Genomic DNA, 22293 nt, shown 5'->3' on the forward strand with positions numbered 1-22293 from the left:
TATCACACTTGGTAACCTGTGGTAAGAAAAACCACCCACAGCTGCTTTTGCACAGCCATCAGCCATGGGCCCTATGGCCAAGTAATGCTGGTTTTCGCACTTTAAAAGAAAACGGCAAAAGTTTAAGCCACCAAGGACCACAGCTACACACTTGAAATTTCTCTCTCAGTACACTGATGTTCCAAAAATCTGCAAACAAAATGTGCTATACTTCAAATTGGAATAAGACTGGTACATCAATGGCATTGCACAATAAAGACATCCTCAAATTCCTGTAGTGTGATAAATCATTTCAAAAAAGAGGTCAAGTCAGATTTCTATGAACTTCACCAAAATTTATACAGTGGTTTAAAACATGAGCACAGTTTAAATGATAAGTGTTGCATCTATTATGCAACAATTTTACTACCGTGATGTCCAGTACAATGGTAATGCACAGTTAGATTTTGAAATTTATAACTAGTTATATTTTGTATTATGCAGGAAAGACTTCTTTCTAGTTTTTCTGACTATTTCACTTCCTAGGACTCAAGACTTTTGATATTACCTTCCTCAGAGTGTTACTAAACAACTGTAGAACATAATAAAAGATGTCAGAATACCGACAGAACACAGGTGTATTTTGAATGATCCTCCACCTTGGTGTTGTTGTTGTTTTTTTTTAAAAAAAATCTTATATGTCTGCATTTCGAAACCAAATTAATTTTTTATGTTGATTAGAACACAATCTTCCTAATGAACATAGTTTAAAAGAATTTGCAGAAAACTCATTTTTGTAGAAGTTGGACAAAAACACACATTTTTGGCATTTTTACAAAAAATCATCAACTATGCCCTCAATCTAAACTACTGGAAAACAGTAGTAGGATGGAATTTTATACAGGGTGTACATAAAGTCCAGGAATGATTTCAATTATTTATTGCACAAGAACCAAACATTGCACAGATATCATTCACGTCATTTAGAAGAGAAACCTTGAAACTTATTTTATGTATAATGCCACAGCATAGTTTGGTAATTTGCCAATAGTCAGTGCTAGTCGCAAACATAGCGAGTTCAAGTGCAGAGCGAGCTTTCTGTGTGATGAAGTTCAGATGTTTAGAACCAAATATGATAAGAAGCCACCAAACAAGGAAGGCCATTTACCACTGGCACAACAAATACGTTACAATTGGTTGCTTGTGCCCAGCAAAGAGAAGTGTATTTCCCAGTGTGAGTGAAGCAAATGTGGAGCGCATACGAGAGACATTCATAAGGAGTCCAAAGAAGTCTGTGCGTTTTGCTTCCCGTGAAGTCGAAATGGCTCCAATTACAGTGTGGTAAGTCCTGCGACAAAAGCTGTCTATGAAACCATTCATATTTGAGATAGTGCAGCAGCTCAATGACGACAACAAAGACAAGTGTTGAGTTTTGTTTGCAGTTGCAACAATTAATGAGGATGGGGGATGGCATTGTTGATTGCTTAATTCATAGAGATCAAGCCACTTTTCACACTAATGGGAAAGTGAACAGGCATAATCGTCGAATATGGGGTACAAAACATCCACACGAATGCATTAAATTTGAGTGAGATTCCCCAGAGGTGAATGTTTTTTGTGCCTTGTCACACTGAAAACTGTACGGGCCATTCTTCTCCACCGAGAGCACTGACACTGGATATTCCTACTTTGGAATGTTGCAGCAATGGCTGATGCCTCAAATGCAATCGAGCTTTCCATTCATCTATCAGCAGGATAGGGCTCCATCCCATTTTCATCGTGAAGTTCGTGGACACCTGAGCACAGAGCTGCTGCATTGATGGATTGGCCGTGCTACAACGGGACAGCTGTTTCATGAAATGGCCTCCTCGATCACTAGATCTCACTCCGTGTGACTTATGTGGGAACACATTAAAGATCTGTACCACCTCTAGCACGTGATGTAGCAGAGCTCCGGAAGAGAGTACGGGAAGAGACTGCCACAGTCAACGATGCCATGCTGGGATCAGTATGGCAAGAATTCAATTACCATATTGATGTCTGCCAGGTCACTCATGGTTTGTATATTGAATGCTGTGTGTTTACATACACCCTGTATTTGAAGACCTAGTATTGGTAAGCTATTATTTGCAAAGTTTCAATTTTATCTCACAATTACTTCTAGAGATACCCAACCAGTTGCAAATAACTTGAGTACGCTGACCAAGGTTTCGACACCTCTAAGGATGTCTTCATCAGAATGAAATTTTGAGAAACTGTAAAATTACGCCGCGAAAAAGCAAACTGCTCACAAAATTCTGTTTTATTATTTTGCTTAAGAGAGCACAAAAAATTCTACAAGGTGGCCTAGTTTGTTTCTTACAAGAAAATATTGCTGGAGATATATCCCAAAGTTGCGGAAAACAGAGGAGCACACTGTTGAAAGCAGCAATACGGGGTCAATGACTAAATCTCTGCAAGTATGAACATGTGTTGTGAAACTTTACTAATGTGCAAATGTGCAGACAAAATTCTATCAAAATCCACAATGGTCATGTGGGAACCCCTAGCCCATACAGCACTAATTATTAAATTAATTGATAATAAATAATTAATATTTATGTGTTCCAGTTATTAATATGAAATATATTTTGTGATGATGCCACTATGGGTTTAATATGGGACATATTACAGAACAGGTCTCAAGATGGTCAATGCCAACAGACCAAAAGTTTTGTGACCATTGACAGAAATAAAGGAAATTTAATGTCACTGAAAAATTTGACAGCTATAGCATATGTGGGCATGCGGTGCAATGAATGAAATCTTATGTCAGTAAACAGAAAGCAGTATGTGACAAAAAAAAATCTGGATTTAGATCTGAAAACATGGTTAATGTGTATGGTACAGTGCGCCTCAAGAATATGTAACTTACTTGGCCTCTTTTGTTCAACCCATTTCTAAATAATATTGAAGTCAATGAGATGGATTAAAAAAATGCTGCATGCAGCTGATATGACACTGAATGTAGAAAATGGTCTTTGAACACTGGAAAGAAGTCAACAAATAACAGTATGGTGGCTCACACCGAATAATTTATTATATATCTAAGAATGTTCACATTGCTCACAAAAAGAGAAAAGGAAGATCACATAGACATATTCATAGATGCAGTAAGTCTGGCGTTACTACTATAGAATTTGATAATTCAGTTGACAACAAGCTTGAATGGAGACAATACATAATGTCTGATGCAAACTAAGCAATGTGATATTTATTATGAAACAGCTTTCACGATATGCTAACAAATGTATGAATAGTGTACTGTGCTCTAGTTGAACCCTACTTACGAGCATGGAATTACTGTTTTTGGGATACTCCAGCAGCAATAATACATAAAGAATTTTGTATTGCAAAGAGGGCCATTGGGACCATCTTGAATAAAAGACAAATTGGCTCTCACATATTTTTGTCTTCCATAACCCCCCCCCCCTCACACACACACACACACACACACACACACACACACACACACACACACACACACACACACACACAAATGATTTTATAGTGTAAAGGCGTACATGTGTAAACAATGAGGATTATTATTATTACTTGTATAAATGAACAGTAATCACTTTAATGTATTATAGTATGTAAATATCTAAGACAAAAATATTGAGAGAAAAAAATGTATGCAACATTGCAATCATTATTACCAATTTGATGTTTCGTATTGTAGGATATAGGCTAAATATCTTTAAGATATTCCGTTAAGTTTAAATCTCTTACATTACAAGTCACTCTGTAGAAGCAACTGAATAGTAAATAACTTTTGTTACGTAATTATTATTAAATTTCTTAACAAACCCTTCGTATATTAACATCTGCATACTGTTTCGACAAGTTTTTCATGTGCACGGCTACAATTTATTGACTTTTCGATAACATAACATGGAACCAGGTGACATATGTTACGACATCGATGACATGTAGCTGTCAATATATTTGCATGAACAATCCAGGAATAATTCCATTATCGATAAGGAAAGCAGCACTCGACATTCCATACGCAATGTTAAATATTATACTAAACAGATGCCATACACTTACCTTTCGATAAAAGTTATCCTATCACCAGCAAATCTGTCAGGAACTTCAAACCTGCAATGACTTGGCTGTAAGGAAAGACGTCGAAGAAATTCATTCTTACGAAGTGTTTGTATTATTCTTGCAGCCTCCTGTACACAAATCAAATCCATCGCGTCAAAGCTGATTGTAGCATTACGCAATTTCGTTGCAAAATGTTTAAGCTGGTACCGAGTTCGTAACACACTATCTTCATCTTTAGTTTTAAGCCTAAAATGGACTGTAGGCCAGAAGCTGGAATGAAACAGTGTACCTCGCCATTGCTTACACGTCGATGAAGCTCTAATTCTCTCTTTTTGAGACAAATAAGTGAAAACTTCTAACAAAATGACACTTGGCAGATGGTTCCAACTACCTTCCTCCATTGCCATCAATGACACCCTATCTGTTACAACTGAGGAGCAAAGATATGACGCAAATAACACAGCTGGTCCTCTTTCTATGTAAACTCAACATGTCGGCTGTCCCACCAGAGAAGTAAACTGTAGTGCATAATCAAGGAGTTTCGTAAATCGTGAATAAAACTTACAAGAACTTATAAACAACGAAGTCATTACCGTGTGATTTTTTTGAGTGATTTGTTTCCCGAAAAGATAGCGAGTCATTTAATAATTCTGTTTCGTTATGTACTGTCAAATATGCCAAGGTCTATTTTGAGTTTGCATTGAACTAAAATACTTTCAGGACAAGGAAAAAAATTGGACAGAAATAGTTTGGAGGCTTTTCTGTTTACTTTACTTATTAAGGGAATTGTAGCACCTGTGTTGATTACCAAGTGTCAAAATTGCGAAACGTATTTGTGTGGACTGGTGGTGCAAACGAATGACGTATGCTCTTGGCGTGGTAGAACGGCAGGAACTTGTATTTCAATAGCTATTAATTATCATAAATGTTGCCTAACCATGCTAGGAAACTCAATACGTACAACAGCCCATATAACAGTATCGTGCGTGCTATTGTGTAGTTTAATTTTATGTAGTGCAAAGACAGATATTGGAAATGCACAAGAATCACTCAGCAGACTTCTCCGGTCTGAACCAGCAACAGACGTCAAATTGCATGAAGAAAAACAGAAGTCATCTGTATCTGTCAGACCACCAGCACAAGACAAGAAAAATAAAGATGTCACTCCGTCTACGAACGTTTCACATGCCAACAACGTGACAGTAACTGAACAATCTGCTGTTGAACAGACTGGAGGCAGGCCACAACGTAACTTGAATTCCGGAGCTCTGTTACGAGGGTTTTCAGTTTTTGTTGGTCTCAGCGCCATTGTCGTGATATATATTGTAATAAGGGCGATAAGGTAAGCAATATTTTATGTTATAAGGAATAAAAACGTTGCTGTACTCTTTCAGATTTTACAATAGGCAAGCTAAATTCAAAGTCTGGTTTATCGTACCTTTACAGTTTTCTCCCGGCATTAATCTCACTGACTTACCATGAAAGTGATGATTTAGAGAAAGTTGTCGTGGGCTGTGTCCATTATTTTCCTGTAATACCGGTCGACAGCTTCTACATATATTTTTAGTGATGTCGCTTTGCCAAAACATCGCATAATTAAAAAAAAAAGGCTGTGTGTCACACAACAACTAGTTTAGTGCTGTATTACTCACTTGAACTATGGGAAATTCTTTTTACAAGAAACATGAATAATACAGATGTAACGAAGTAATGTAAGCTATGAGTAGTGTAAGTACACTATTTGGCACAATGGAGGCTATTGTCATGATAACGCTGTGACCTGTTCAACAACAGGAATACTCTCTTAATGTGACCAACATACTAGTACACACAATTGTTATTACAAAAGTGTGTATGTGTAACAGCATATTTATAACACTGTTTTTAAAATTCAGTAGAAGTACAGTTCTGATGTTAATACAATACTCCACAGATTTTCTCTAGTTTGTCAATTTCTGTTCTAATTCATTCACAGTTACTCAATGTGCTATTAATTAAATATATATGTTCCATGTATCAGATCTCTTAATGTAAATCCATCCTTATCATTTTTATAAGTGAGCCATTCTCCTTTTTCATTTCAGTAAAAGTAATTTGAGAGTTCGGTGGGGGGGGGGGGGGGACTGAACTATAATTCAATTTATAGTCTGGATGTATATATGCGATTTGTATGTGTGTCTGTAGTACATGCTGACCTTGTACAGATTACTTAATAATAGAATTGTTGAAATTTAATAAATATAATAAAATACAGATGAACTAGAAGTGACTCCTCTAGTAGCAGAAGCGTCCGATTCCACCTGTCTACTTTGACCCATGACGTCACAAATATGGCGGAAACGACCATACACTAAGATTCCAATATGGCGCCTATGACGTAATCACGTAAACATGACACGAAAGTACATTGAAAAACCACTATACACACGTTCTACAAAAAACCTAATAAAACTAACGGGACAAGCGTGGGAAATTGGCCGTTTTTGGGTGGAGACAAAGTAAATATAAACAAAATTTACACACGCACCACCATACCAAACCACACAAAACGACGAAAAAAACTGACAACACAAAACTCTGCAAATTTCACTAAACACAATATCCTCTGGAATCGGACACTTCTCTTGATCTATATAGCTCAATGGCAGCTCCCAACCCCAAAAATTGGAATCGAATTCTTCCCTTGACCTATATAGCTGAAAAGCAACTCCCGATACCGGAAAACCCACAGCCACAACCACACATTGAAATTGGACACTTCCCTTGACCTGTTATCCTTACGGCATCTCCACATACAGCCGTCCCTGGTCCGAGATACCGGAACTTTATGTAAGCCTCATATCTTCACGACATATTAAGTATTTCATCTAAAAATCCGAATAGTCGAAGAAATTTTATTAGAGACAACGCACTTTCCCCCATTAATCGTTGACAACTGAAAACTGTTGACCTTGTCAGTCATATTAGAGTAACGTCGAAATAACAAAATTAAAATCATTAACTCGCTGGAAAATGTTGCGCTGAAAGCACAGTCCCAATACCACACACGTGCAATGCTTCACTTAACATGCTGCTCATAAACACACCACCATAGAGAACCACTGACCGTAACAATACGCCACCTATAAACTCGCCACACATGCAAACTGAACCAAAAACATCGCCTAACACACCACGAGAGAGCACCACTGATCACATCAAAACTACACGTACCAACACACCACTCGCACAAACTAAATTCCGCACCGTCATGACCTTACGCACAACAACAGCCTTACGTCATGGGTCAAAGCCGACAGGTGGGATCGGACACTTCAGTCGACCCCAGAAGCTGGTGAAGAGGACACAACTCTATTTTACGTTAGTTACCAAGCAAGGCCACAGGCTCTGAGTGATGTGATTGTGCTGCTTAATGGGGGCCAACAATTTGTGTGTGGTACATCTATATCTGTACTGTGAATAAGCAGAGACTATTTCCCATTAGGATTTTTTCCCATTCATTTCATTTATTGAGTGCAGAAAGAATGATCGCTCACACTTGTCTTTGTAAGTTGTAATTGATCAAATCTTGCCCTCATGGTCCCTACAGAAATTATATATAGGGTTTGTAGTGCAATTCATAAAGTCATCATGCAAAGCTGGTTCTTAAAACTTTGTAACTAGGCTTAGTGTCCATTCATGTTCTTCGCTATCTCTGTGACTGACTTCTATGTGTCAGATATGTGAGCATTTGTACTGCCCTTCTTTCTAAACATTACATATCCCTTGTTGATCCTGTATGGTGTGGCTCCCACATACACTTGAGCAATGTGCTAGGGTGGGTTGCAGGGCTGTTTTGTAAGCAATCTCCTTTGCAGACTGATTGCATTTTGCTAATATTTTACCCCCCCCCCCCCCCTCCTCCATGAACCACAGACCTTGCCGTTGGTGGGGAGGCTGGGAGGCTTAAGTGCCTCAGGGATACAGATGGCCATACCGTAGGTGCAACCACAACGGAGGGGTATCTGTTGAGAGGCTAGACAAACATGTGGTCCTGAAGAGGGGCAGCAGCCTTTTCAGTACTTGCAGGGGCAACAGTCTGGATGATTGACTGATCTGGCCTTGTAACAATAACCAAAACGGCCTTGCTGTGCTGGTACTGCAAATGGCTGAAAGCAAGGGGAAACTACAACCATAATTTATCCCGAGGGCATGCAGCTTTACTGTATGGTTAAATGATGATGGTGTCCTCTTGAGTAAAATATTCCAGAGGTAAAATAGTCTCCCATTCGGATCTCCAGGCAAGGACTACTCAAGAGGACATCGTTATCAGGAGAAAGGAAACTGGCATTCTACCGATCGGTGTGTGGAATGTCAGATCCCTTAATCGGGCAGGTAGGTTAGAAAATTTAAAAAGGGAAATGGATAGGTTAAAGTTAGATATAGTGGAAATTAGTGAAGTTCGGTGGTCAGGTGAGTACAGGGTTATAAATACAAAATCAAATAGGGGTAACGCGGGAGTAGGTTTAATAATGAATTAAAAAATAGGATTGCGGGTAAGCTACTACAAACAGCATAGTGAACGCATTATTGTGGCCAAGATAGACACGAAGCCCATGCCTACTACAGTAGTACAAGTTTATATGCCAACTAGCTCTGCAGATGATGAAGAAATTGAAGAAATGTATGATCAAATAAAAGAAATTATTCAGATAGTGAAGGGAGACGAAAATTTAATAGTCATGGGTGACTGGAATTCGGTAGTAGGAAAAGGGAGAGAAGGAAACGTAGTTGGTGAATATGGATTGGGGGTAAGAAATGAAGGAGGAAGCCACCTGGTAGAATTTTGTACAGAGCATAACTTAATCACAGCTAACACTTGGTTCAAGAAGCATAAAAGAACGTTGTATACATGGAAGAATCCTGGATATACTAGAAGGTATCAGTTAGATTATATAATGGTAAGACAGAGATTTAGGAACCAGGTTTTAAATTGTAAGGCATTTCCAGGGGCAGATGTGGACTCTGGCTACAATCTATTGGTTATGAACTATAGATTAAAACTGAAGAAACTGCAAAAAGGTGGGAATTTAAGGAGATGGGACCTGTATAAACCGACTAAACCAGAGGTTGTACAGAGTTTCAGTGAGAGGCTAAGGGAACAATTGACAGGAATGGGGGCAAGAAATACAGTAGAAGAAGAATGGGTAGCTTTGAGAGATGAAGTAGTGAAGGCAGCACAGAGAATAAAGTAGGTAAAAAGACCAGGGCTAGTAGAAATCCTTGGGTAACAGAAGAAATATTGAATTTAATTGATGAAAGGAGAAAATATAAAAATGCAGTAAATGAAGCAGGCAAAAAGGAATACAAACGTCTCAAAAATGAGATCGACAGGAAGTGCAAAATGGCTAAGCAGGGATGGCTAGAGGGCAAATGTAAGGATGTAGAGGCTTATCTTACTAGGGGTAAGATAGATACTGCCTACAGGAAAATTAAAGAGACCTTTGGAGAAAAGAGAACCACTTGCGAATGTCAAGAGCTCACAAGGGAACCTCCCCATCGCACCCCCCCCCCCCCCCCCCCCTCTCGTTCCGTAGCTGCTCACGCTAACCACGGGACCATGGCGCTCCTGAGCTCACATCATCCTTGATGTTTTCTATCTTTCGCATGGACTACTCAGTTTGTATATTTTGCTTATTTTTTTCATAGTTCCGCACAACTTCTTCCTGTTTTCTCGATTGATGTGTGTTCAGTTTTTCTAGACCTATCCACTGTGCCAACTTCTAACAAAATCAGAGGGGGGTGCGATGGGGAGGTTCCCTTGCCAGATGGAAACCCAGTTCTAAGCAAAGAAGGGAAAGCAGAAAGGTGGAAGGAGTACATAGAGGGTCTATACAAGGGTGATGTACTTGAGGACAATATTATGGAAATGGAAGAGAATGTAGATGAAGATGAAATGGGAGATAAGATACTGCGTGAAGAGTTTGACAGAGCACTAAAAGACCTGAGTTGAAACAAGGCTCCATGAGTAGACAACATTCCATTAGAACTACTGATGGCCTTAGGAGAGCCAGTCCTGACAAAACTCTACCATCTGGTGAGCAAGATGTATGAGACAGGCAAAATACCTTCAGACTTCAAGAAGAATATAATTCCAATCCCAAAGAAAGCAGGTGTTGACAGATGTAAAAATTACCAAACTATGAGTTCAATAAGTCATGGCTGCAAAATACTAACACGAATTCTTTACAGACGAATGGAAAAACTGGTTGAAGCCAACCTCGGGGAAGATCAGTTTGTGTTCCTTAGAAATATTGGAACACGTGAGGCAATACTGACCTTACGACTTACCTTAGAAGAAAGATTAAGGAAAGGCAAACCTGCATTTCTAGCACTTGTAGACTTAGAGAAAGCTTTTGAGAATGTTGACTGGAATACTCTCTCTAAAATTCTAAAGGCGGTAGGGGTAAAATACAGGGAGCGAAAGGCTATTTACAATTTGTACAGAAACCAGATGGCAGTTATAAGAGTCAAGGGACATGAAAGGGAAGCAGTGGTTCAGAAGGGAGTGAGACAGGGCTGTAGCCTCTCTCTGACGTTATTCAATCTCTATATTGAGCAAGTAGTAAAGGAAACAAAAGAAAAATTCAAAGTAGGTATTAAAATCCATGGAGAAGAAATAAAAACTTTGAGCTTTGCCGATGACATTGTGATTCTATCAGAGACAGCAAAGGACTTGGAAGAGCAGTTGAATGGAATGGACAGTGTCTTGAAAGGAGGATATAAGATGAACATCAACAAAAGCAAAACGAGGATAATGGAATGTAGTCAAAATAAGTCAGGTGATGCTGAGGGAATTAGATTAGGAAATGAGACACTTAAAGTAGTAAAGGAGTTTTGCTATTTGGGGAGCAAAATAACTGATGATTGTCGAAGTAGGGAGGATATAAAATGTAGACTGGCAATGGCAAGGAAAGCGTTTCTGAAGAAGAGAAATTTGTTAACATTGAGTATTGATTTACGTGTCAGGAAGTCGTTTCTGAAAGTATTTGTATGGAGTGTAGCCATGTATGGAAGTGAAACATGGATGATAAATAGTTTGGACAAGAAGAGAATAGAAGCTTTCGAAATGTGGGGCTACAGAAGAATGCTGAAGATTAGATGGGTAGATGACATAACTAATGAGGAGGTATTGAATAGAATTGGGGAGGAGTTTGTGGCACAACTTGACAAGAAGAAGGGATCAGTTAGTAGGACATGTTCTGAGTCATCAAGGGATCACCAATTTAGTATTGGAGGGCAGCGTGGAGGGTAAAAATCGTAGAGGGAGACCATGAGATGAATACACTAAGCACATTCAGAAAGATGTAGGTTGCAGTAAGTACTGGGAGATGAAGAAGCTTGCATAGGATAGAGTAGCATGGAGAGCTGCATCAAACCAGTATCAGGACTGAAGACGACAACAATATTTTACCAGTCATGTACCCAGTGAATAAATTATTACTTTTGTAAATCAATTGATGTGTTCTAGAGCCATAAAGATAGTGTGAACATGTTACATGGAATATGTACATAACTAGCTATATATTATTAGGTTACTGACTTAGTTTGCAAATCGTATCACTGGCTTTGTATCCGTTACAGGATTTATGATCAGTTGGTTTCTTCTAATTAATTGACAGTAATGGATTGCGACTCTCTCTGATATTAGTTTCTGAGAACTACTGATGATGGTAGTTATTTTAATCTGATATGTCTTTGGTTTCTGCCACTTTATTTACATTTCATTGTTGTTGTCAACAGCATGAGAAGAAAGAAAACTACAGTCAGAAAATATGGGATTCTGACAAACAGAGAAGATGTGGAAATGACCCCTCTAGGAGCAGAAGATGATGAAGAGGACACAACTCTATTTGATGTTAGTAACCAAACGAGGCCATAACGATTCGCATGAGTTGTGACGGGTTTTCTCAGGTAATAATAATGTGCTTTCATAAGATATGGACTATATATGTAAAGGGAAACATCAGATTCCACACATCTGCTTTGACCTGAGACGTGTGTTGTGTAAAATCATTGTGGCGCATTGCTCTTGAGTTGGATTGAGCTTGTGGGTGTCATGTTGCAGTATTTGGTGGTGTGTTCTTTTGGTAGTTGTTCATGTTTGAAGTTATTCGTGTTTTATGTGGTATCCGATTATTTGACTTCGTGCAATTGTTCTGTGAAGTTGTTGGAAGAAAGTGCTGTGTTGCCAGTGAGTTAATTTGACTTGTTGTTTCAGAGATTTGTAAAACTTGTTTGTGTTAGGTACGATGAGTGTCCCACAGTTCCCTCCCCCCCTCTCCCTTCCCAAAAAGCATTTCTTCTGAGGGTCCCTGGTTGCAAGCAGCACACAATCGGAGATGCTGGCAATCGTGGGGATCTTCTTGCATTGAGCCAATCTTCATCACAGTCAACGACTACCAAACATAAATAGAATGAGGCTAACAATTCAAAGACCCTCCCAAATGCACCACAGTTCCTCATGGTATCACGTACTGAAGACGTACAGTCCTTTGCCATGGTAAATCTGTTTATTATTCAGCAAGGTGTTGATGCAATTGCTGGCCCTGTGAAATCCTGCTCTCGTTTATGAAACTGCACTTTGCTTTTGGAGACTACTTCTGATTCTCAAGCACAACTAGTTGCAGATTTCCTACTCCACAGCTATCCTGTTTGTGTTGAGGCCCATGAAATGCTGAATTCTTTCTGTGATGTTATTTACGGTAGGCTGCCCGATGGCTTGATTGAGGCAGAAATCCAAGCATACCTCTCTGATCAGCCTGTCATTGCAGTCCACTGAATGGTGAAAAAGTTAGATGCATCCTTACTGCCCACATGCACTCTTTCTTTCACTTTTGATAGAGTGGTACCTCTGTCAAAGGTCAAAGCTAGCTATGAAGTTATCACAATCCGAGTATACATTCTAAACCCGATGCGCTGCTGCCAGCATCATTGTTTCAACCAAACTTGAATGTCTTGTCAGCACCTGGCCAAATGTGTAACCTGTGGTAAGAATGATAATGATGGCAATTGTCTGCCTCCTCCTCCCAAGGTTGTCCCATGTATCAAAATGAGCGGACTGTCCAGAAGATCTGGGTGAAGGTAAAAGTGCCTTACCTGGTTGCTCGCAACTTGTTGGCTAGTCAAAAACCCTGTGTTCTACCATCTGGCACTTAAAGTACCTCTCAATCCACGAATAAAATGGCCACTCAGACATGCAACCTCAAATTCAACACTGTTGTTATGAAATCGCCCAGTGTCATGGTAGCATCCCTGTATCCTCCTCCGTGCAGTAAGCCACCAAACTTCTGCCTCACAGGTTGAAGTCCCTGCTACACAAACAGCAAGCCGGAAAGGACAGAAGGAATGCTCCCATGAAGACTTTCTACATTCCTCCAACCATCCAACACCCGAGCCTTCCTCTGACAACCAGAAAGGCTCCAAGAAGTGAAACAAAGGCAAATGATCTTCTTTGCTGACTCGAAGATCCTCTTAGAGGGTGATGCCGCTTAATACCCTCGCCCGTCTGACCTCTGTGTCACCTGCGCGCATCTCAAACAGTTTATCTGCCCTGGGTGCCACAGATTGATAGAGGGAAAATCTCATGGAGCAGGATCCTCCAGCTTCTGCACCCTGTAGTAGTGAGTCTTCGAAGGCTGGCACTCAGCAGCTGCCGAGGTAACACCACTTCATTTTCTCCTTCCTCCCCTTTCCTCATTATGACTCTCCCCCAATGGAACGTTTGCGATCTTCAATCCATCACAGAGGACTTACAGCTGCTCATAGAATTGCAGCATGTTGCAGAACTTTCCTCTCGCAGGCAAGCACTTTCTCCTTCATATGTACGATTACAACTGGGCAGAAGGCACATTTCCACATACATAAGCCCGGCTAGGACAAACACGTTCCTTCTAGTTATCACCCAATTTCTCTTACCAGCTGTGTTTGCACAGTGTAGATTTTGAGCTCGCGGTTTTGCAATTGACCATCTTGTCACTTTGTCAACCCGTGTCATGAATTTTTTCTGTTGAAGTACCAGGCTGTGGCTATGTTTCTCAATTTGGAGAAAGAATACAACACCTGCTGGGTGTCTAGTATCCTCCATACTCCCTACACATGGGGCTTCCATGGCCGCATGCCTCCTTTCCTTCAAGAATTCTTAGAAGATGGAGTTTTCATGGTACGTGTGACCTCTGTTGTGTCTGACACGTTTATCCATGAAAACGGTGTGCCTCAGGGCTCTGTCCTGAGCTTCGTCATCTTTCCTATTGCCATTAGCCCTATTATGACCTGTCTTCCACCGGGCATCTCTGGCTCCCTTTTCGTTGATGAATTTGCCATCTATTGCAGCTCTCCACACGCTTGTCTGCTTGAGCAGGATCTTCAGCGATGTCTCGATTGTCTTTACTTGTGGAACATCGACAATGGCTTTCGCTTTTCCACTGAGAAAAACGTTTGTATGTATTTCCGGTGGGGCAATTGGTTTCTTCCACGTCTGTACATCTTAGGCCTGTTGCTCCTCCATTTGTTGAAACTACGAAATTCCTGGGGCTCAAGGTCAATAGAAAACTTTCTTGATCCTCCCACATCTCTTACCTGGCTGCCTGCTGTGTGAATTCCGTCAGTGTCCTATGTTTCCTCAGCGGTACTTCCTGGGGAGAAGATCAGACCACCCTCCTCCATTTGTATCAGTCCAGTGTCCTTTCGAAACTAGGCTATGGGTGTTTAGTTTATGCATCTGCACGTCCATCCTCTATCATCATCTCGATACAATCCACCATTGTGGCCTCTGTTTGGCCATTAGTGCCTTTTGCACTAGCCCGGTTGAGTGTCTGTATGGTGAAGCTGCTGAACTACTGCTGTCATACTGCCGCGACTTTCTCCCAGCAGATATGCATGCTGTTTGTCTGCCATGCCTGGCTACCCATCCTACACCACCTCGTGTGCTGACTCCTTTGATCGCCAGTATGTGGCGTGTCCCTCTTCTGTTACCTCCTGGAGTTTGCTTTCAGCTCTTGCTCCGGCAGCCTAACATCACACTACCTGCTACTGTCCCGACAGGTGCGAACCCTTCACCACCTTGCCTTCGTTCAGCAGTCTGTGTTCACCTTGGCCTTCTTTTGCTCCCTAAAGACACTACTCCAGCCTCGTTCTATTGCCTTCAGTTTCACGACCTCTGCACGGAACTTTGCGATAGAGCCTCTGTGTACACGGACAACTCTCGTACTGATCATGGTGTTGGGTGTGCTTTCATCGTTGGCACAGAAGACTTTCAGTATCAGCTTCTAGAACACTGCTCAGTATTTATAACAGAGCACTTTGCCCAATATCAGGCCACACAGTACATTCGGTGACCGAGGCTTTCCAGTTGTCATCTGTTCTGACTCTCTGTGCTCTTCAGAGTCACAGTCTGCTGTACACTGTCCATTTCTTAGTGCGAAGGGTCCAGCAAAACTGTCACTTGCTCGCTCTTGATGGAGTCACTGTGATGTTTATGTGGGTTCCTGATCATTTTGGTCTGACGGGAAGTGAGGCCACTGATGGTGCTGCCAAGGCTGCAGGCCTCATATCTCGGCGTGCTAGTACTTCCACTCCCTCCAATTAAGCCTCTCCCATCGGCTTGGATGATCTCCTCTCAGCCCTCTCACCGTGAGGTGATCATTTTAGCTGTTTTGCATATTGGGCACTATCTTTTCAGCCATCACCATTTGTTGAGTGGCTACTATGTGCTCATTGGCCTCAGCCTCTGATGGTTTACCATTTTCTGATTTTCTGACAGAATGCACCCCGCCCTCCTCTCTCTCTCTCTCTCTCTCTCTCTCTCTCTCTCTCTCTCTCTCTCTCTTACCACTTACATTCTCATATATGTTTGCTGTCTGAGTTTTTGGTCCTCTTGGCAAACAATGCGCAGGCTGTCAACCGTGTTTTACTTTTTATCCATCGTAGCAATATGGTGAAAGACATCTAATTTGTAGTTCAGGACCTCAGTTTCTCTGTGGCATATTTTATGGACCTTTCTCCAAGTCTGTGTTTTGTGTCCCTAGTTGTTTTTGTGCCCTAAACAAAACAAGCAAACAGTTAAGTAATAAGCTCACTACAATTCCATTTTCACTGTTCTGAAACATACTAACCATTAGTTATCTGAATATATGTAGGTGCTACACTCAGATTCATAATTTGTTTGATGAATTACTACAAAACAATGACTGACGAAATGCTGCTGTTGAAGTGTTATTACACAGAGAGCAAGACCACTGTCTCTGGTTGCCAAGGCCCTCCTCCGAGTAGCAGTGTGTGATGAGAGAAGCAATCTGGGTGGTGGAAGTGAGGAGAAGGCTGGAGTGGGGAGGAGAAGAGGGAGCAGGGTAGGGGTAGAGTAGGGTAAGGTGCTGCTAGTGGGAGCATACAGGGACGAGATGGGGAGAGAGTAAAGCAGCTGGATGCAGTCAGGAGGTTAGATGCAGGGGGAGCAGGGATGCAGAAAAGGAGAAAAGTGAATAGGCTATGGGTGCATTTGTGGAATAGAGGGCTGTGGAGTGCTGGAGGGGAAGAGGGTAGGGGATTAGGTGGTTGATAACAAAGGTGTCGGTCAGGAGGGTTATGAGAACATACAGTAGGCCTATATTGCAGGGAGAGTTCCCACCTGCGAAATTCAGAAAAGCTGGTGTTGGTAGGAAGGCTCCAGATGGCAAAGGCTGTGAAGCAGTTATTAAAATGAAGTGTGTTGGTTTGGGCAGCAATTGAGTGGTTCACCTGTTTCTTGGCCACAGTTTGTTGGTGGTCACTCGTGCAGACACACAGCTTGTTGATTATTATGCCCACATAGAACGCATTGCAGTGGTTGCAACTTAGCTTTGTTGATCACTTGACTGTACCATTCTAGTACCTTATGAGGAGCAAACTGTAGAAATAATTCTAAGAACAAAACACACAGAACTGAGCCTTTAGGAAAGTTTCGTTATATGGTCTTCCCAGTTTAAGTCCTGGTTGACATAAGGTACATTTCCAAAAGTTTTGTGCAGTTATACTTCCCTGTTATGATTCCCTCAACAACATGGATAGCCATGTACATTATTACATCTTTAAATATCTGCTGACCTGTCTTCTAATAAATTAATCCTTCTGTTTCAATTAATCTGACAGTTTTATTCCCTCTGCATGGCGTTTTAAGTATATGCAGAGCTTTCTTCAAAATACAAATCTTTCCTGCTTCTTTGTATCATTCAGGTGTCTTCATGAAAATATCTTAGTCAAGTTTCGAAAATCTCTTCCTCCAGTCCCCCATAGAGAAAGGCTGTTTTTACATCACTCTCTTGTAGAAACTTTTCTCTGCTGTCAGAGCAAACAACAGTGAACAGATATCTACCAATGGGATTGAATAATTCTTTGAAATCTGTATCTTAGTCTTGTTGACACCATCAGACAACCAGCCTGGCTTCATATCAACCATCATCTTTGACTTTAAAAATCTATTTGCTTGTCAAGGTCACATTCCTTACTGCCTGTTTTGTATTCATCAACTTCCACGTGTCATTCTGTTGGTGGTTCTTTCCATCTTATATTGCTTTTATCCAGTTTTATTGATCTGGTTCATTAATACACTCTTCATGTTAAAGTAATGCTGTTTCATAATCTATGTATTTTAAAGTTTTTTTTTCATATTGGTTCAATCCATTAAGTTGTAGTTTCTTCATTCTTCATTGCATCGTCTTTTGTCTTTATTTTCTTCACCTTCATTTTCTTGATCTTGACTATCATTTGCTTAATTGTCAGTGTCCTTTGATTTCAAATTTGACATGTCTTGAGACAACAATATTTTTTATCTGGATCAAACAATTTGTAGCCATTTTGAGTGTACCCTAGAAAAATGCATGGATTAATCCTTTCATCTAGTTACTTCAGGTGGCCTAAATTTTTGACAAATACCCTTGATCCAAAAATTTGAAGTCTTGACAAATCAGGTGTCCTTTCAAACTACTTTTCTGCAGGTGTAACACATTGACTGATAGTTGGACTCTAAGGATGAAATGTGTTGCTATAAGTACTGCTTCTCCCCAAAGCAGTTTCCTCAGTTTGCTATCAAAGATCATACCTCTTGCCATGATTGTTATTGTTACATTTAGTCTCTCTAAGGATTACTGTTGTCAAATACAGTTACTTTTTCTTCATACCAGTTCTTAAACTCACAATTTCTATCACATATTTTCTTATGACTCTTGCAGCGTCTGACTTACATCTTAACAAATAAGTTACACAAAAATGAGTAAAATCTTTTAATACTGTCATTTAGCATCTGTAGTCATTAAATGCGGGGAACAGTCTGTACACCGATATCAGTATGTATTATTTAAAGTAGTTATGTTGCTCTTTCTCTCACAGTAGAAAATGGCTTCATTTTTAGCTTAGCTGTCAACAAGCTTCATACAATTTTTCTGCTTAGAATAAACTATTAAGAATTCCATCGCACATTCTCTTGATCTTTGAAGTAAGACTTTTGCCTGAATGACCTAGCTTCTCATGGCATTCAGGTTTGTCTTCTTCTGTCAGTAGTGATTGCATTAAGTAATGTTCACTTCATACAGTCCATATCTGGTTTTTGGCCATCCTATAATGCGTATTTTATCTTTATCTACACTATCATAGTCTTCCATATTTGTAAGTTTGTCCACTTTATTATGCTAATGTCTTGTCCATTCAGAATGAACAGACATTGGTGTTTCTTCTTTCTCATTAGCTTCTTCTGAATTTTTTTCATTGTTGCATTTAAATGCAGTAAATGCAGTGCCTTTTTTATTCTTTTCTTCATTGGTGTCTTCTGTTTTGTTCTCTTCAGCGATGTCTCTCTTTTTTCGAATGACTAGCTCTTCTTTGGTGTCTTCTGATTTGAATAAGGCTTCAGAGGTCTTGGTTTTGGATCTTGTACGTCACTTTTATTTTTGAAGTAGCACTCTGCTTATTTGTGATTAGATTTCTTGCTTTCATAGAAGTATTCTTTCTTCTTAAGCTTCTTGCAGAATGTCCACATCCATCACATTTCTTACAGAGTAGATCCTTTCTTATATTTTTTTAAAGTGAATGTCAAAGGAAGTACTCTGTTCTTTATTATTATTTTTCAGTTGTTCCTCCCCTGTCACAAGCCTAGCATTTAGACTTTTCACAGTCTTCCCATCGCAATGCAACATGTCCCATGCTGAAGAAGTGTTTTAATTGGACTGGGAAAATATATAGTGTGTAGGGTATGAGTGTCCTATCTGACATATGTTCTGACAGTAGACAATTTACTTCAAATTCTTGATTCTGGAATGCTTTTCTATTACTTGTCATGTCTCTAGTTTCATTGTATTTGGAACTATGAAGTTCTGGAAGCAACTTCAGAGTTCTTTGAGTAGCGTTTCTTTTGTGTATAGCTTTAAGTTTATCACACACAAGTTTCACAACACACGTGGCCTTACTCTTGTCAGGTGTCCTCATTCTATGGGACTATTGTAAATGATTAAATCATTTTCAAAGTTTTGTGTTTTCCGAAGCAGGGACAATCCATATGAAGTGACCCAACGAGTGTTGCTTGACCATATTTAAATACTTTGACCTTTTCTACATGTTATTGCTGTATATTTCAAAAGTTCAAACATTTTATATATTTGAAGACATTAGTGTTAATTTGAATATCTCTGCACTGGATTAAGTCGCAACATTGCAATTTACATGATTGTTTTTAGAAAATTCTCCTCTTCAACATTGTTTATTACCCAAAAACCCTAATTCAAAAATAACCAGTCAAAATTACCTCTAAAGATTGGTATTGAAAACTTAGAAAATCCACTCAAAAATAACAACCAAGAAGTGATTTATCAGTGGGTATTTTTTTTTCTTTAGTTAGGTATCATAAACTACTAGCCTTATAGGGAATAAGAACAATGACAAATGTTTCCTTAATTTTTTATAAATTTTTAAAATTTGGAAAATCTTCATTCTTGGTTTTCCCCCTAAAGTTTGGGTTTGGATATCTGTGATAGGACTGAACATAAAAATCTGATTTTTGCACATTTTGTACACCTATATGATAGTAAAGTACTTTAAAAATTTGAACATTGATATTTGACTGTGAAAAAAGATATAAAATTTTGAAAACAATGAAATAATTCACATTACGCTACAATTGATCTTATGGTTGTTCCCTATGTAAATGCGTCACTATTTTATTGTAATAAAATTTATTTGTAACCTCTATTTAGTTAACACTGTCATCCTATATTTAGTTAGCATTATTGAGTTAATAATAAAATATTAAACAATAGGAGCTTTTGTTGTAGTTCTATGTTTAAAAAAAAAGCCCAATTACACTAGGTTTATTCTCAAATACATTACTAAGGGTTCAAAATGATAAAAGCAAAATAATAAACATGTGAAATGTATCCGTTGTTGAAAAGAACAGTTTTGAGCATGAATTTAGTCCTCTGGGCAGTTGTGTACAGGAGCTCGGTTTACATATGTTCATTGAGAGTGTAGAATATTTTATGTGCCTTTGTCGTGAGTGTGATTTTTAATTAACGAAAATTATTTTAAAATTCAATAACAAATAATTTTGAAAGACTAATTGGAATGCAATAAAATGGATGAATGGTGCTCTATTGGATATATAGTAAGTGAAGTGTGTCATGAGACAGTTTATGGTTCAGTTTCAAAAAACATTAAGAAAAATTTAATGACTTTCATGAAGATGGACTAAATTCATTTAAATTATGAGTAGGTTCTTCTTTATCATCAGGTTGTGAGTATCATGAGAAAAAATATATTGTGAGGTACAATCTCATTTTTTGGAAAAAAATGCTCTGATCCACTGTAAATTCATAAATAGCCAGTTATTAAAAGTTTGAGGGGAAATAAAACTTGAAAATTTGTCCACGTTAAATACTAGCTTTTGCTTCCGGAGTGAAAGTTTTTGTGATTCCTGGAAATTGTGCCCAAACTGTGTATTCCTAATGAGGAAGCTATTAGCAAATTAGACTTTACTTGTTCTGGTTTAGAGATATCTCCCGCTTTGAAAATAACAAAACTGGTTAGTGGAAAAGAAAATCTGCTATTGAAAGCAAGGCACAGTGAATTTCAGACAAAAATAGAAAAGACCTAGAATCATGCTTTAATAATGCAGATACCACAGTATTTCTAAAAAAAAAAAAAATGGTTGGTTCATGAGTTTGTTGTTTCTAATCATTTGGTTAGACTAGCTTGAAAATTAGTCAGGTGATCTTTCACAGAACACAAAGAAATTCTGGTCATATGTAAAGGCTGTTAGTGGCAATGAGCAAATGAGACAGGAAGGACAGGAACGGAAATTGGGGGTAACAAAGCAAGAGCTGAAATGCTTAACTTCGTTTTCAAATGTTCCTTTACAAAGGGAAATCTAGGAGAACTGCCCCAATTTAATCCTCGTAACACTGAAAAGATGAATGAAATAAGTATTAGTGTCAGTAGTGTTAAAAACCAGCTGAAATGGTTAAATTTGAACAACTATAATCTATCGTAGACCCCTCAAACAAAAAGTAAAGCCCAGTTCTTGGAAAAAGGCACAAGAAGGGTAATAGAAGTGATCCACAAAACTAAAGTCCAATACCCTTGACACTGATTTGTTGTAGAACCTTGGAACATATTCTGAGCTCAAACATAATAAGGTCTCTTGAACAGAATGACCTCAATGCCAACCAGCATTGATTTCGAAAACACAGATCATGTGTATCCTAACTCTCACTTTCCTTACATGACACACTGAAAGCTTTGGATCAAGGCAACCAGGTTGATGCAGTATTTATTGATTTCCAAAAAACATTTGACTCGGTACCACACTTACATGTATTGTCAAAAGCGTATATGTAAATGTTGTGTGACTAGGGCCTCCCATCGGGTAGACCATTCGCCGGATGCAAGTCTTTAGATTTGATGCCACTTCAGCGACTTGCACATCGATGGGGATGAAATGATGAGGATTAGGACAACACAACACTCAGTCCCTGAGCGGAGAAAATCTCCGACCCAACCGGCAATTGAACTTGGGCCCTTAGGATTGAATTTCTATCGCGCTGACCACTCAGCTACCAGCTGTGGATGTCAAAGGGTTGATCATATAGGGTATCAAGTGAAATTTGTGACTGGATTGAGGACTTTCTGGTAGGGAGGACACAGCATGTTGTCTTGAATGGAAAG

General features: G+C 39.3%; 2 protein-coding genes across 2 annotated transcripts in view; one reads left to right on the forward strand and one right to left on the reverse strand.

The window, feature by feature from the left end:
• Positions 1–4516, reverse strand: part of LOC126271896 (F-box only protein 33) — a 96470-nt gene extending 91954 nt beyond the window's left edge. The window contains exon 1 of the mRNA XM_049974278.1: positions 4072–4516. Within this exon, the coding sequence (XP_049830235.1) occupies positions 4072–4478 (407 nt within the window). The 5' untranslated portion in view covers positions 4479–4516. The remainder of the gene's footprint in view (positions 1–4071) is intronic.
• Positions 4517–4556: 40 nt separating this feature from the next.
• Positions 4557–22293, forward strand: part of LOC126271897 (membrane protein FAM174B-like) — a 28520-nt gene continuing 10783 nt past the window's right edge. Inside the window, exons 1-2 of the mRNA XM_049974279.1 lie at positions 4557–5413; positions 11854–12024. Of these exons, the coding sequence (XP_049830236.1) occupies positions 5010–5413; positions 11854–11992 (543 nt within the window). The 5' untranslated portion in view covers positions 4557–5009 and the 3' untranslated portion in view covers positions 11993–12024. The remainder of the gene's footprint in view (positions 5414–11853; positions 12025–22293) is intronic.

Source organism: Schistocerca gregaria, chromosome 5 (assembly GCF_023897955.1).
Source record: "Schistocerca gregaria isolate iqSchGreg1 chromosome 5, iqSchGreg1.2, whole genome shotgun sequence".
Taxonomy (NCBI): Eukaryota; Metazoa; Arthropoda; class Insecta; order Orthoptera; family Acrididae; genus Schistocerca; species Schistocerca gregaria.